At 56.9% G+C, this 16,012-nt stretch overlaps 2 protein-coding genes across 4 annotated transcripts; both read left to right on the top strand.

Moving 5' to 3' along the window:
* The first annotated feature begins 269 nt into the window (after positions 1 to 269).
* MYPOP (Myb related transcription factor, partner of profilin) lies at positions 270 to 8,009 on the top strand. 3 transcript variants are annotated; one of them, XM_067721251.1, is made up of 3 exons: positions 270 to 363; positions 1,120 to 1,670; positions 6,750 to 8,009. In XM_067721251.1, exons 2-3 carry the CDS (start codon positions 1,172 to 1,174, stop codon positions 7,433 to 7,435), a joined length of 1,185 nt encoding a protein of 394 aa, XP_067577352.1. In that variant the 5' UTR covers positions 270 to 363; positions 1,120 to 1,171; the 3' UTR covers positions 7,436 to 8,009. The 3 variants fall into 3 exon arrangements, with proteins under 3 accessions (XP_067577352.1, XP_067577351.1, XP_067577353.1); XM_067721250.1 differs by having other exon boundaries at positions 288 to 363; positions 639 to 1,670; XM_067721252.1 differs by having other exon boundaries at positions 318 to 363; positions 963 to 1,670.
* Positions 8,010 to 8,147: 138 nt separating this feature from the next.
* On the top strand, positions 8,148 to 13,079 carry IRF2BP1 (interferon regulatory factor 2 binding protein 1). Its single transcript, XM_067721249.1, has one exon. It carries the CDS (start codon positions 10,900 to 10,902, stop codon positions 12,652 to 12,654), a length of 1,755 nt encoding a protein of 584 aa, XP_067577350.1. The 5' UTR covers positions 8,148 to 10,899; the 3' UTR covers positions 12,655 to 13,079.
* The last annotated feature ends 2,933 nt before the right edge of the window (positions 13,080 to 16,012 follow it).

A 16,012-nucleotide genomic window follows, 5' to 3' on the forward strand; every position in this document is an offset into this window, starting at 1 on the left:
CCGAGTACCAAAGCTAGCGGGGAGAGAAAGGCGCGCATGCGTCCGAGGGTTTTGAGCGTGCGTTCTTGTGGCATCAGAGAGCTAGGGGAAAGAGCGCTGCGCTAACCTTGCGCCTGCGCATCTGCGGCCCGCTTACGGAGGCCGGTGGAGGGCAATTCTGCGCTTGCGCTCTGGCGGGAGGAGTGAAACCCAAGAGGTTCGGGCGTTGGGGGACCGTCTGGCGCTAGGTGCGCCTGCGCCTTGGCTCGCGGGGCGGCCGGGGGCGGGGCCCAGAAGGGGAGGGAGAAAGCCGGCAGGGGGAGGGAAGAGGCCGCAGAAGCCCGAGTCTTGACCGACGGGCAGGCGGGGGCTGCGGCGGCGCCGGTGAGTGACCCGCGGCCCAACTCGGTCCCCACCCTCCGCGACCCTCACTCTTCCCAGAGTCTCCCGTAGCCCCAGTTGGCCCCTCCTAATCCCGGACCCTCATAACCCTCAGGGCTCCCCTTGATTCGTGGCAATCCCCAAAGCCCCCACAATCCCCGCAGACCCTAATGCCTAATATTTTATTCTCCCAGTTTCTCCACTGTCCTAGGAGCCCCCAGTTCACGATTATTTCTGGACTGCTCCTCTAAGGACCACTTCTCTTATTGGTCTTACAGACGTCCCATTGCCCTGGAACCCCCAGAGCGCTCCTCTGCTCCAGATCCCCCCCTCCCTGCTGCATCTCCTCTTCAGCATCTCCTTATCCCCATCACCCTCGTGCTTCTTTGACCCCCGAGATACCCCCATTCTCCTTCCATTTCCTATCCTCCTATGCCCCCAATTCTCCTCTAACTCCCGCAGACACCCCCTCTTCCTTCCCCTTTTCCTCATTTCCCTCCACTCCTCCATACCCATACCCAATTAACATCAACTCCATGGCCTGGCACTTTGCGCCGCGCCAGGCACAAGATGAGCGCTCAGCCGGTGTCATCTATTATTAGGCACTCTGACGGACCCCCGCTGCCCGTCGCCTCCGTCCGCCCTTCGCCCCCACCCCTATCCCCGGGGACATAGGAGACGGTATCGGGGCGGCCGGGGTGGGGCGGACGGCGCGGGGCCGCTGAACCCCTGCCAGCGCCGTGCGCCCTGTGCCCGCAGCGCCGGCGCCCCCCATGCGCCAGGCGGCCGGACGGCGGCGTCGGGGGGCGCCATGGCCTCGGCGGCGGCGGGCGAAGCGGAAGAGACCACCCGGCTGCGCAAGCCGCGTTTCTCGTTCGAAGAGAACCAGATCCTGATCCGTGAGGTGCGCGCCCACTACCCGCAGCTCTACGGCGCTCAGAGCCGTCGGGTGAGCGTGGCCGAGCGGCGGCGTGTGTGGGACGGCATTGCCGCCAAGATCAACGGCATCACCAGCTGGAAGCGCACTGGCCAGGAGGTGCAGAAGCGCTGGAACGACTTCAAGCGCCGCACCAAGGAGAAGCTGGCTCGCGTGCCGCACTCCACACAGGGCACCGGGCCTGCCGCCGAGGACGCCTTCTCCGCCGAGGAGGAGACCATTTTTGCCATCCTGGGGCCGGGTGTGGCGGGGCCAGGAGCTGGTGCAGGGGCAGAGCAGCCCTCCGCGGCCGCCTCTTCACAGCCACCGGCCCCAAGCGCCTGCGCCCAACGCTGTGTGTTGTCTGAGGACCGCAAGGAGGACCGACGGGCAGGTGAGTTCCTTCAGCATCACCTCAGCAAAAGCAAACAGAAATTTTACTTTGTGCCTGGCGCTGTTCCAAGCCCTTTATATGGTTCATCAGATGCTCCCTATAGCTGTGGGAAGGGGGGTACTGTTATAATCCCCATTTTACACCTGTGGAGACTGAGGCTCAGAAAAGTGTGGTAATGGTCGGAGTCGGGAATGGAACCCAGACCTAGGAGGCTTGGCTCCAGAGTCCACACATGGGATCATCAGCTCACCCATGATTTCATTAAACTGTAGTGTAGGGGGAGTGACTCTGAAGGCAGATAGTCTGGGCTCCAGTTACAACTTTGCCACTCAACTGTGTCATTTGGGATAAGTTATTGCACATCAGTTTCTACATCCGTAAAATGGGGATAAAAAATGGTCCCCGCCTCAGAGGTTGCTGGGAAGATTAAATGAGTTAATATGTGTAATTTGCTTGGTACATTACTTCCTTGCTAGCTATTGATATAATTACCAGTGCTGTGAAGCACGAACTGTTTCACCATTTTATAAATCAAAGACTCAGGGAGGTTTGGAAATTTTCCCAAGGTCATGCCCTGAGTAGAGGAGGTGGGGAGAGTGGAGTACAAAACTCCCCACTCAGCCCTAACTCTGGATGATTATTTCTTCCACAGCTATTCCCCAGTCAACTGCCCCGAGCTGGACAGTGTTGGGGACAGAGATGTGACTGAGACATCCTCAGGCCTGTCCTTCTGGGGCTCACAGTCCACTGGGGGAGACAGACCCATGTATAGACAGTGATGACTCAAAGCAGGCAGGGCTGGGCTATGAGAGTCCCTAGGGGACATCTGATTCAGACTGGGAATTCAAGGAGGGCTTCCTGGAGAAGGAGCCATCAGAGCCGAGATGCAAAGAGTGAGGATGAAGAAGAGACGGGAAAGTGTTCCTGGAGAACAGCATGTACAGTGGCTTGGAGACAAGAAAGCTTGGCCAGTTTAGGAAACTGAGAGATGCTGCCCAGTTAGGGGAGGGGAGGAAGGGAGAGTGGAAAGATTAAAGAAAGGACATGTTTTGAGATGAGATCAGAGAGGTCAGCAAAAGCCAAACCTTGCAGGACCTTTAGGCTGAGATAAGGAGTTCAATTTTATTCTAAGTACTATGGGGAGCCATACAAGGGTTTAGAGAAAGCGGGGGCACATGATCCAACAAGGCAGCTCAGGATCATGGAATTTCTGAGAGGTTCATTCACCCACCCAAGGTCACACAGCAAGTAAGTAAGTAGAAGGGTTGGAACTTGAATATAGGTTGTGTCCAACTCACCGTGCATGCACTTAACCACTGGCTAGATGGCCTGATATATACCATATATATGCATACATATATATGTAAATATGTAAGTAGTTTACATATATATAAAGTTAATATTGACTACGAGTTAATGGGTGTGCCAGAGTTGGATCACATGTGGTTTAAAATAAAGGTCAGGACTTTGGATTTTATCTTGAGGGCATTTGGGAGGCATGAAAGTGTCTTAAGCCAGAGAAAGACACAATCACTCGGGACCCTTGTACTCAATACGAATCAAACCTCAGTGTTTCTACCTGTGAAATGGCCCCATTGAACCAGCGTGGAGATGGCAAACTTATTACTTCAGAAGCTGTACAACCCCTTATTCATTCATTCAACAGATATTTATTGAGCGCGTATTCTGAGGCAGACACCGTGGTAGGTGCTGGGAATACTCTGAAGAAAGAATTTTCCATCCCTTATGGAGCTGACATTCTAGTTACGGGAGACAGACGACAAACAAGTAATCCCCCAAAGCAGATTATACAAAGAGGTGATAAGAACTAAAAGAAGTAAAACAAAGCATGTTAAGAGGATAGTGAGTGATGGAAAGGGGGCCTCTGTAGAGAGGGGAAATTTGAGCAGAGGACCTGAATAGAGAGACTGAGCCAAATAGATATCTGGGGGAAGAGTACTGCAGCTGGAGGAAACAGCAGGTGCAAAGACCCTGAGGCAGGTATGTGCTTAAATTGTCCTTGATTAGAATCTCACACAGAGATTACCCACTGTGTAAAACTCTTAAAAGAGGAACTGCTCTGATTGAAGGACAGGAACAGGGCCTGGGGCAGCCTGAGGCATCTTTGTTGACACTGGAAGGAGAGATAAGAACCATTTATCTTGTGACCTAATATTTGAATGAAAGAACAGTAACAACCACATTGAGACCTTATTATATGCCAGGTACTGGCCTATGCCCTGGCCCATGGTAATTCACTTAATGCCTGTAACGGCCCTCAGGGAGATATTCCTTTACAGGGTTACTTGGTCCTATGTTCACACACATCCATTTACAGGTGGGGAAACTGAGGCCCAAAGGTTGCGAATAACTATGATTTTAACTCTCACGGTGGTCCTTACATGACGCCTGTGAGCCCTGTGGGCATGAAGGCTGGGCCCCTTTTCTGTTCTTTTTACTCGGTAGACTAGAAAAGTCATATATTTTTCCAGGTGGCTGGAATTTTCATGCCCTTTATGAAGAAGACTCGCCACCCCACCATCAAGCCCACAGCCCCAGCCCAAGGAATGGTTAAAAGCATAGGCTCCAGAACCTGCCTGGTTCAAAGTCCTCTTCTCCCATTCACCAGCTCTGTGACACCTCTTTGGGCCTCAAGTCACCTCATCTGTAAAATGGGCTAATACTGATAGCACGTACCCCAAAGACTGGCTCGGAGGACTGGGTGAAATAACATAGGAGAACTTAGCCACTGCGCCCAGGGTCGGCCAGGAAAGTGTCCAACCACCGTTAGCTCTGGTTATTGTCTCTCTGCCAGCCTCTCTTACTTGCCCAGGCCGGCCAGCCCAAAGAGTCTGGAGCCCCAGCCTTCGAGCCTGGGGGTGTGGGGGGATAGTGATCCTGGTAGAGGGAACAAGATGTGCACTGAGGCAAGGAAGAAGAATAGAAAGGGGCAAAAGCTGAGGCCTTGTAGCCCTAGAGAGAGGCCTGGACTGTCTCCTGTGGGTGCTGCGGAGCTGCGGGAGGGTTGTTGCCAGGACCTGGGGCCTGGTGCCCAATCAGTACTGACTCCCAGGAAGCCACAGTTCTTTTCTCATTAAAGACAAAATTTTGTGCTGGACATTGTTCTAGGCGCTGGGTAAACAGCAGTGAACAAAAACAAAGCCCTGCCTGATGGAGCTGACATAAGGAGGAGGAGACAGACCACAAACACAGAGCGATCCCATGCCAGGTGGAGATAAGTGCTATAAAAGAAATCAGGTAGGGCTAGGAGAGAGAAAAGGACAGAGCTGCTTCAGATGGAGGGTCAAGGAAGGTCTCTCCAAGGAGGCCATGTTTGAGCAGATGCTGGAGGAGGTGAGGGAGGGAGCCAAGCAGGTGTCTGGGGAAAGATCTTTCCAGGCTGAAGGAACAGAAAGTGCAAAGGCCCTGAGGCAGGAGCGGGCCTAAAGTGTATGAGGACCCAGGACTTCCCTGGTGGTCCAGTGGTTAAGACTCTGTGCTTCCAACGCAGGGTGCTCGGGTTTGATCCCTGATCGGGGAACTAAGATCCCACATGCCGCCCGGCATGGCCAAAATTAAAAAAAAAAAAAGTGTATGAGCCCCTGCAGGGAGGCCAGTTTGGCTGCAGTCAAGTGAACGAAAGAGAGTGAGAGAAGGAGTGGGAGACGAGGTTAGGGAGGCAATGGAGGCACATCGTGGGGACCTTGAAAACTTTGCTTTTACTGTGGGTGAGATAGTAGCCACAGGAGGCTTTTGAGCAGAGAAAGACATCTCACTTGTATTTTTTTAACATCTTTATTAAGGTAGAATTCTCATACCATACAACCTGCCCATTTAAAGCATACAATTCAGTGGCATTTAGTGTATTCATAGAGCTGCACAACCATCACTACAATCAATTTTAGAACATTTTCATCACTCCGGAAAGAAACCCTGTACCTCTTAGCCATCAACCCCCCGCCTCGTTCTCCCATCTCTGCCCAGCCCTAGGCAACCACTAATCTACTTTCTGTCTCTGTAAGATTTGCCTGTTTTGGACATTGCATGTAAATGGATCATATGACATGTGGTCCTTTGTGAGTAGCTGCTTTCCTGTAGCGCATAACTGTGGTGTATTTTAGTTGGACCCCTGAGGCTGCTGGTGGAGAACAGACTCTAAGGGGCGGGGGTGTGGGCTGGGAGCCCAGTGAATAGTCCAGGTTGGGAGATGGTGGTGGTTGGACCAGGGTGGGGGCCGTGGAGGAGGACAGATGTTGGGTTAGTTTGAAGGCAGAGCCAACGGTATTTGTACACGAGTGGTGTCTTGGGAGAGAAGAGTGCGTTTTTGTCCCGAGCAGCTAGAAGGATGGAGCTGCCAGCATCTGAGATGGGGTGGCTGAGGGAGGAGCAGGAGGGCCAGGAGCTCAGCTCCAGGCAAGGGGGTTGGAGGCATTATAGGACGGGATTACTGGAGGGGATATGCCGAGTACACAGCCAGAGGGAGAGCTTCAGGCTGGGCCCGGAAACCTGGGCGCCTCTGCTCGCGGACTCTTCAAGTCCGTGAGCACGAATGAGATCCCAGGTGAGAGGGGGCGGAGGAAGCCCCGCAGGCTTGGGGTTAAACTGACACAGACCAGAGTTGAGACTGAAATCCTGCCCTCCTGACTGGAGAGAGCCCCCTACTCCCCGCCTCCAGAAGTTCCCCCTTCTCCTACTCCAGCCACCCAACCTCTTCTCCAGGCCCTCCTCCCGTGGGGCCTCCCCAGGATCCAGCAGTGCTGCCTGAGGGGGGGCGGGGGGGCGGGTGTGGATGGTTCAGAGCCTTCTAGCATGTTGGCATTTACACTGAATGAGATAAGAGCTGCTTGGCTCGGCAGGGGACCTCCAGGACCCTGTTCCATGAAGGCTGGTATCGGCCACCAGATTATTGTTAAATATTTTGTCTCTCTCCCCTGGGTCATGGGGCTTCTGCTCCAAGGCATGACCTGACTTAGGTTTGAAAAGGATGCCTTTGGGTCCAGGGTGGGTGGGAGGTGGGAAAGGGAAATCATGACAGCGTTAGGGGTCCCCCACATCTTACCTACATCTCTCTCTCCACAGATACACCAGCCCACAGCAAGGGGGGCTCGAGCAGCCCGGAGCCTTGGGCCAGACCCTCCTGCAATCCTCAGGAAGGGGGCTGCCCGGCACCCAAGGAGCGTGAGTCCCCGCCCCCTCCGGCCCTGCAGACCATCCAGCTGCCCCGCCTGGCCTTGTCTCCACCCCCCCCAGCCCCTCCGCTGCCACCACCCCCCGAGCCACCGCAGCAGGTCCAAGTGGCACCCTCGCCTTCCAGCTCCCCCTCCCCTCCACTGCCTCCACCCTCGGCCCCAGACCCCTCCCTGGACTTCCTGCGGGCCCAGCAGGAGACTGCCAACGCCATCCGGGAGCTGGCCGGCACCCTTCGCCAGGGACTAGCCCAACTGAGCGAGGCCCTCAGCGCCCTGCTGCCCCTTCTGCCCGGAACCCCCGCTGACCCACTGCCCCCGCCCCCACCTCCACCGCCCAGGCCTGTCTTGTCCCCCCCCTCCCCCAAGGTGGAGGTCACCCCAGAGCCTGTGTCCGTGGTGGCTGCAGTCGTGGACGGGGCTGTGGTGGCAGCCAGGGGGGTGATCATTGCCCCTAGGAGCGAGGAGGGGGCCCCCCGGCCGCCGCCCGCCCCACTCCCTCCCCATGACTCCCCACCACACAAAAGAAGGAAAAGTTTCCCTACACGGAAGAGGCGGGGGCGGTGGAAATCTCCGTGACATCTGCCGTGGGGTTCAAGCTTGTCTGCGCACCTTCTGCCTGCACCTCCTCCCCCCAGCTTAGCCCAGTGGAGGAGGGCAATGCACTTTCCCCATCCCAGCTGCACCCGGGCTCCCTGCTGCGGGGCACGGGCACCCCACTCCCTGTACTAGTTAGTGCCTGATTCTGGGGGGCCTCCTTGATGGGCCCCCCAGCCCTTATCAGTACAGCGCTGTCTGCCTGGCTGCTTTCCTTAACCCTGACTTCTAAGCCATGGATTTTACGTTATTTATTATTGCCCTTCGTGGGTTGCGGAGGGAACCTGCACATCCCCCTCCCCTAACAGAACTCCTGGCCTTGACTTGAAGACAACTGACCCACTTCCCCTACCCAGACTTTGGAGCGGGTGGGAGTTTCAAGACAAGTCAGAAAATGGATGCAGAGGCTATTGCAGTCTGTACCCTAGGGGCGGGTGGAGTTCTCACTGGTGTAGGTTGAGCCTTCTGCCTCCCGTTGGTCTCTGACCTCCAGAGCTCAACCCCCTCTGTGCTCCCCAGTGGTGACAAGATATCAATAAACTTATTTTTAATATAATTACTTGGGGCTCTGTCTGAGACAGGCCTGAAGTTCCAACGCCTACACCTGCCTCATCCCTCCATGGGCAGGTGACACCCCCTTGAAGTTTTAGAGGCTGGTGGTTTTCCAGACTTTTTTTTTTTTCCTTAAAGCCATCAAGTCCTGTGTTCAAATCTTATTCCTACTTTTTCATCTTTCGGATACCACCCTAAATGTCATCTCCGGGAGGACATCCTGGATTCCTTCCCCCAGGCTAGGGTGGGTCTGCTTCTTAGATCCCCTCTCAGCATCCTGTGGTCACTAAGTGAACACATGCCCTTATCTATTTAAAGCCTGCTTCCCGTATAGTTTCATGAAGGGAGGAGCTGGTTCTCTTTTTTACTCCCAAACTGGCTGCAGAGCCTGGTAGCAAAGTAGCTAATAGCCATCACCCTGGACTCAGACCTGGCTCAACCCCTGGTGCTGCCCTGGCCAGCTGTGTAACTATGGGCCCCACTGTCCTCATCTGTAATACGGGCATAAAGATTTAGGTATCTTTGCTGCCTACAACTACATTCTCTTCATCCTTCAGGTCACAGCTCAAATACCACCTCCTCAGGAAAGCCTTTCCTGACCACCACCCCCCCTTTCCCCCAGCAGTTGTGAAAGAAAGGCAGTTAAGTAATCATTTGAGTAAATTTAAATTGAATGACCCTCCATCACCTGGATGAGCCTTGTCAGGGCAAGGCCTGAGCCTATCTTAGTCACTGCTGTGTCCTCAGCATTGCCCAACACAGAAGAAAGGTTGAATCTTTTAAGTAATGGGAGCTTAAAAACAACTTTCATTTATGGTGCTCCTTTTCTGGGCCAGGTGCCATGCTAAGAATTTATTTGCATGTTTGCATTTTAACCTGAAGGTACCCAATGAAAAGCCGATTTTAGGGGGTCTCCATTTTTTCCTGAGAAGTTTAGGGACTTGCCCTAAATTTGTCAGGGGCCAATCCAGTCCACCTGAAGCCAGCCTCCGGCCAGAACTCCTGACTCCAACTACTGTTTACTAAAGAATGGCCCAAAGACAATTTTAGGCGATATGTGGATGGCCTTTTTAACTGTTCTATGGTTATATGTGTATGTAGTTTTATTTTGTAAAAATGTACCTAGTACATAAAACCCATGATCATGCACATAATACTGCTTAGGATGAGGCAAAAGTAAATAGTGTTTGATTCACAGGAGTCAACTTCAAGAAAAATGTTAATAATACAGGTGGTAAACAAAATGGTGAAGCTGAGTCTGAAATTTGGGTAACATAAAATCAGACCTGCTATGGTTGCAGCGGGATGAGGGAGAGTGGCGGCAGGCATTCCCTGATTAGTTTGAAAACTACTAATGAATGCAACCCTGGCAAGTCATTCAAATATTTTTGAGCGCTTAACACAGACCCAGGCCTAGAGAGAGGAAGAGGCTGATGTGGGTTAGAAGCTGGAGACCTGTCTCTCCTCCACATGCCCCCTCTCCAAGCCTGCCCTGCAGTGTTCCATCGCCAGGAAGAAAAAAACATGGGGGTCGCCAAAGCCTGCTTGGGCCTATCAGGTAGTAAGCACCCAAGGTTGGAGAAAGGTGGTCTGGCTCTCGCTCTCCCCAGAAACTATGTTGCCATCTCTGGCCTCCTTTCCGCCCCCCAAATTGATGAGCCCTAGAGGGTGTAAGGACCCTCTCACCCGGTGATCGAAAAGATCCCCCCGAAATTGAGGCGGGGGGGCTTATGGACAGCCAGCGGGAATCGGGAAGGCCTCCCCCAACCTCCTAGACAGCGGAAGTGCGTCAGTTTGTTCGCCCCGTAGAGCATTTTGGGAATTGTAGTGAAGTTGGGGTGGGGGGGCGGAGAAACTGACAGTGTAACCCCTTGGAGACCAGAGCGCGCCCGCAGAGCTGGAAGAGAGGGGCGCTCGACCACTCCTTTTAACAGATAAAGCAACTGAGGCTGAGACCGTCAGTCCTCTCCTTTCTCCGGCTTTTGTTGGCCCCAGTCAGAGGCTTATATCCAAGATCCTGGGCAAGACGAAGTGCCAAGTGGACGGTCCTGCCCAACACTAAATTGACAGCTTCCCTTCCCCCCACCCCCGAAAACGTCCAATTAAGGCCCCTCCGCCCCGCCCCAGGAGCTGCTGCCTTCGTAACCGGTCATTGGCCCACCTTTGAAGGGCGGGGAACTGAGCCTCAGAGAAGGCAAGACTTGTCTAAAGCTGCAAAGCAAGTCGGAGCAGAGACTGGCCGTCCGGAAGCCAGTCCGCCCGCTACACTTTCTGAATACGTGGTGGCTCTCACCATTCGTATCACATCCCCGTCCCCAACCCTTTTGCTCGAGCTGCTTGGAGCCAGTCAAACTCCCTGCCCCCCCGGCGAGGAGGGGTAAAGGTTGCGCAGCGGAGAGGCTGTGAGTCCCTACCCTCCGGCAGCCGGCGGTCCCCTTTAAGAAACGGCCCCGGAGGGACTACGTTTCCCAGAAGGCTTTGCCGGCGCGTTATGTAACTTTCCCTGCGTAGCGGCCTCTGGGGCAGAAGGAGGTGGAGGAGGCGGCGGCGGCGGCGGCGGCAGTTGCAGCGGCAGTGGCGGGAGCGGCGGGAGCCCGAGGCGGCGGCGCCCGCGGCCTATCGCGGGGCCAGAGCTGTGCGCCGCGCCCCGGAGGTCGGACCCGGCGGGAGCGCCGACGTGCCTCTGCTTGCCTTTGAGGAGGCGGGAGTGAGGAAAAAGGCTTAGGGCCCAGGGGGCGGGGAAGGGGGGCCGGGCCTGGATCCGCGGGGAGGCCGAGCCAGAGGCCCGACCGTGGCTCGCGCGGTCCCGGGGACACGAATCGAACGTTGGCGGCGCGGATCGAACGTCGGCGGCGGGTGGAACGCGGGGGCTCGGAGGCGCGCGTGCGGGGGCTATGGCGTCCGTGCAGGCTTCCCGCCGCCAGTGGTGCTACCTGTGCGACCTGCCCAAGATGCCGTGGGCCATGGTGTGGGACTTCAGTGAGGCCGTGTGCCGCGGCTGCGTGAACTTCGAGGGCGCGGATCGCATCGAGCTGCTCATCGATGCCGCCCGGCAGCTCAAGCGAAGCCACGTGCTCCCCGAGGGCCGCTCGCCAGGGCCCCCGGCCCTCAAGCACCCGACCACTAAGGACCTGGCAGCCGCCGCTGCACAGGGGCCTCAGTTGCCGCCTCCACAGGCCCAGCCCCAGCCGTCGGGGACAGGCGGCGCTGTCTCAGGCCAGGACCGCTATGACAGGGCCACATCGTCGGGCCGCCTCCCCTTGCCCTCGCCCGCCCTGGAGTACACCCTGGGGTCCCGCCTGGCCAATGGACTGGGCCGCGAGGAAGCTGTGGCGGAGGGGGCGCGAAGGGCCCTGCTTGGCTCCATGCCCGGCTTGGTGCCCCCCGGGCTGCTGGCAGCTGCGGTGTCTGGCCTGGGAAGCCGAGGTCTGACGCTGGCACCCGGCTTGAGTCCTGCCCGTCCAGCCTTCGGCTCCGATTTCGAGAAGGAGAAGCAGCAGAGGAATGCGGACTGTCTGGCAGAACTGAACGAGGCCATGAGGGGCCGGGCAGAGGAATGGCATGGGCGCCCCAAAGCCGTGCGGGAACAGCTGCTGGCGCTGTCTGCCTGCGCCCCTTTCAATGTCCGCTTCAAGAAGGATCACGGGCTGGTGGGACGGGTGTTCGCCTTCGATGCTACTGCCCGCCCGCCAGGCTACGAGTTCGAGCTGAAGCTCTTCACCGAATACCCCTGTGGTTCTGGCAACGTGTATGCTGGAGTCCTGGCCGTGGCTCGCCAGATGTTTCATGATGCTCTGCGGGAGCCGGGCAAGGCACTGGCCTCATCAGGCTTCAAGTACCTCGAGTATGAACGCCGACACGGCTCAGGGGAGTGGCGCCAGCTGGGGGAGCTGCTAACCGACGGTGTCCGCACCTTCCGCGAGCCAGCTCCCGCCGAGGCCCTGCCCCAGCAGTATCCAGAGCCAGCCCCTGCAGCTCTTTGTGGCCCACCCCCACGAGCCCCATCCCGGAATCTGGCCCCCACGCCGCGCCGTCGCAAGGCGTCCCCTGAGCCCGAGGGCGAGGCATCTGGGAAGATGACCACCGAGGAGCAGCAGCAGCGGCACTGGGTGGCACCCGGTGGCCCGTTCTCCGCTGATACCCCTGCTGTGCCCTCGCCAATCGCCGCCCTGAAGAACGTGGCCGAGGCCCTTGGCCACTCCCCCAAGGACCCTGCAGGGGGTGGGGGCCCTGTGCGCACAGGGGGCGCCAGCCCCGCAGCCTCCTCTGCGGCCCAGCCTCCAGCCCAGCATCGTCTGGTGGCCCGAAACGGTGAGGCAGAAGTTAGCCCCACAGCAGGGGCGGAAGCTGTTAGCGGGGGTGGTAGCGGCACTGGGGCGACCCCTGGGGCTCCCCTGTGCTGTACCCTGTGCCGGGAGCGGCTGGAAGACACCCACTTCGTCCAGTGCCCCTCAGTGCCCGGACACAAGTTTTGCTTTCCCTGCTCACGGGAGTTCATCAAGGCGCAGGGTCCTGCTGGGGAGGTGTACTGCCCCAGTGGAGACAAGTGCCCGCTAGTGGGCTCCTCTGTCCCCTGGGCCTTCATGCAAGGCGAGATCGCCACCATCCTTGCTGGAGACATCAAGGTTAAGAAAGAACGGGACCCCTAGGCCACCACTGCCACGAGTCTACTGCCCATCCGCCCCCCCCCTTGCCACCCACCGCCGCTGCGGATAAATTATTCCCACCCAGCCCAGTGCCTCCCCCGCCTGTGTACATACCCCCTTCCTTATCCCAGATGGGTCCCCTCCTTATCCCAGATGGGTCCCCTGGGGTAGATGCATTGAGGGTGGGGGGAGAAAACTTGTGGCTTCTGTCCGAGGGGGTGTTTGGGGTCCCTTGACCCCTCCGGTTTCCCTCTCCCCTCCTTGGCTTGGCTTTGCTGCTGCTTGTAGTTGGAGGAGAGGTGTCCCCGCCCCTCCTTGAGAAGGGGCCTCCTGAAATCTCGCTCTTTATAAACGAAGCAAAAGCATTTTATTGCCCCTCTCCCCTATCCCCTCTCCCTCCTTCAATAAACCGAAAGATGGGTTTTTTCCTTCTTGGTCCCTTAGTTGCGTGAGATGCTGCGCCCCTTTGGCACCGAACTGATCCTGCAGGGGAGAGGACGTTGCCTTGTAGCCTCCAGGTGGCGCCCTTCACTCAGGTGGGCCCCCCGGCTGTTTTTATAAATGCTGGCCAACTAGTCAAGCGTTCTAGCCATCAGCCCGTTTTCCAGATGACAGAACTAAGGCTCTTGCGAGGGAGCCACAGCCAAGCTCGGGAGCTAGCCTTCCCTTCTGGCCCATCCCCTGTATCTCCCCCGAAGGTGGAGGACTCAGTGCCACCGACGGGGAGGGTCAAGGGGCATCCGGAGGCTTCCCAGAAGGGACGGGCCGCGAGTTCTTGCTAGGCACGGAGAGAATTAGGCCAGATTGCTAGAGGGACTGCCTGAGGAAAGAGGAAATTTACCTCATGAGGTACACTAACAGGTTCCCTGGAAACAAGGTGACTGCTTCTCGCCTCTGGTGGTGCCCTGAACTGCGCGCCCATCTCTGGAGACCAGCCTCAACGGCGGCCGCCCTAAGACACCGTGACTGGCCGGGTAAAAGGCCCTCCCCCCCCGCGGTCGCCTCTGATGTGCGCGGCCTTGTCCCGCACCTGTCCCGGCGGGCTGATTATTAACCAGGACTTCCTGTTCGCTGGCGTCAGAGGGCGGGGCCTGAGCCGGCTGCGGCAAAGCAGGGGTTAAGGGTAGGGGGAGGCCCCAAGAGGCAGCCCGCACCCCAGCGGCCTCCCCCGCGACCCTGAGGTGGCGATTTCGTGAAGGGGGCAAAGCCGGGCGCAAAGGCCAACGGATGGACAGAGAGATGGGGAATGACAGTGTGTCCTGCCACCGCACAGCCCTGTCACACGGCTGTGAGACCCTAGGTTGCCCCAGGTCTCAGGAACCCAGATGTTATATCACCTAAATCTGGAAGACCTTAACGTCCTGACCCATCTTGGTTATCCAGGTGTCCCTCCCACACATCCCGCAGACCCCCATGTCCCAACTCCCAAATATTAGGGACTCTAGGGCTTGGTCCTCCACATCTGGAGGACCCTCAGTTCTCGGACTGAGGAGTCCCCTCCCCCAGCCACCGGGTCTCAGGTGTTCTGTCACCCTGGCACTGCCAGCCTGGGCTCTGGGCAGGGCTGGGAAAACCACCCCTGATTAAATATACCAGGCGATAAGCCAGGAGCAAGGGAGACGCTGGATGGAGCTCCGTGCCTGGGCACCCCTCCTGGGCAACCTTGTGGCCTCTCCTGACCCAGCTCTGCAGACCCAAGTACTGGGTAGCTCCCCTCCCCCATCCTCAGAGCTAGAGGCCTCCAGACACGGGGGCGCTGTGCCCCAGTGGGGGCTAAAGAGCTGTGGAGGACACCTGGTCCTTTAAGAACAGCTGGTGGGTGGGTAGGGGCCAGGGGAGTCACCCCCCAGCCTGGCTGGTGTGTATTCTAGATAGAGGTTGGGTTAACTATTAACAGAGCAGGCGGCCTGAACTGTGTGGGTGTAGGGGCCTGGATCAGCCCCTCTTCATTCAGTGCCAGGCTGGGGCCAGAGTGGAGGGGTTCTGCATTGATCTGGGGCATCAGTGAGTAGGTGAAGAGGCTTCATGAAAGGAGAGACAGAGACACAGAGAGAGACCCAGGGAAAGATGGAGACGACAGAGGTGGGGAGGGAGATGTAAAGAGACCAGCTCACTGAGAGAGAGAAGACAGAGACCCAGAGAGAGAAAAGGAGCTCGCTCGGAGATGAGGGAGATGAGATAGAAACAGAGACAAATGTTCAGGAAGGAAAATTAGAGAAATATCCAGATGGGTTAAGAGAGGCTGAGGTACACTGAGGAAATGCCAACCATAGAGACAGAAGGAGAGAGAAGAGAGACTGAGATGCGGAGAGAGGGAGGGAAGGCGGGAGGCTGTGAAATCAGGGAAAGGTACAGGTTTGAACTAGAGAGTTAAGACATCTTCAGACTCAAAAGTTCTATGAGACCGAGGGGGAGAACAGAGCTCTGTGAAGAAGGGCAGGGCTGGGTCTGTCTTAGTCACTTGGTCCCCATGACAGGACCTGGCTCACGGCTCACCCTCCAGTTCTCAGCTCAGCTGACCTCTCCTCCAGGAAGCCCTCCTTGACCCTCAGTCTGTGTCAGGTGCCATTTCTGGGGTCCCACTCCCCTATCCCAGCCCTGAGCATTCTAAATCATTATTGTCTGGGGACTGGACTGTGAGCCCCATAAGGGCAGGGCCAAGGCTGTCTCAGTCACCACTGTGTCCCCAGCATTGCCCCGCACTGGCAAGTTTAAAGGATGGATAAATTAATGGACTCCTTTCTTTCAACAAATGTTTATTCAGCATCCACTGTGTGACAAGCCCTGCAGTAGGTGCTGTGGATACAGCAGGGAACAGAGTGCAGCCCCTGTTCTCATGGAGCTGACATTCAGGTGGGAGATACAGACCCATAAAATGTGACAGCCATGGCGGTAAATCCTAAGAAAAAATAAACCAGGGAAAGGAGACAGAGAATTATGGAGACTGGTATTTTAAAGAGGGAGGTGGGGGAATTCCCTGGCGGTCCAGAGGTCAGCACTCCGTGCTCTCACTGCCGGGGGAGTGGGTTCGATCCCTGGTCGGAAAACTAAGATCCCATGAGCCACGTGGCCCGGACCAAAAAAAAAAGTGGGACGTAAAACTGAGATGAGGACTTCCCTGGTGGCTCAGTGGTTGGGAGTCCGCCTGCCGATGCGGGGGACGCGGGTTCGTGCCCTGGTCCGGGAAGATCCCACATGCCGCGGAGCAACTGACCCCGTGCGCCACAACTGCTGAGCCCGCGTGCCTGGAGCCCATGCTCCACGGCAGGAGAGGCCACCGCAGTGAGAAGCCCGCACGCTGCAACTAGAGAAAGCCCACGTGCAGCAATAAAAAAAAAACAAACCCAACGCAGCCAAAAAT

This window comes from Pseudorca crassidens, chromosome 20 (genome assembly GCF_039906515.1).
Source record: "Pseudorca crassidens isolate mPseCra1 chromosome 20, mPseCra1.hap1, whole genome shotgun sequence".
Classification (NCBI taxonomy): Eukaryota; Metazoa; Chordata; class Mammalia; order Artiodactyla; family Delphinidae; genus Pseudorca; species Pseudorca crassidens.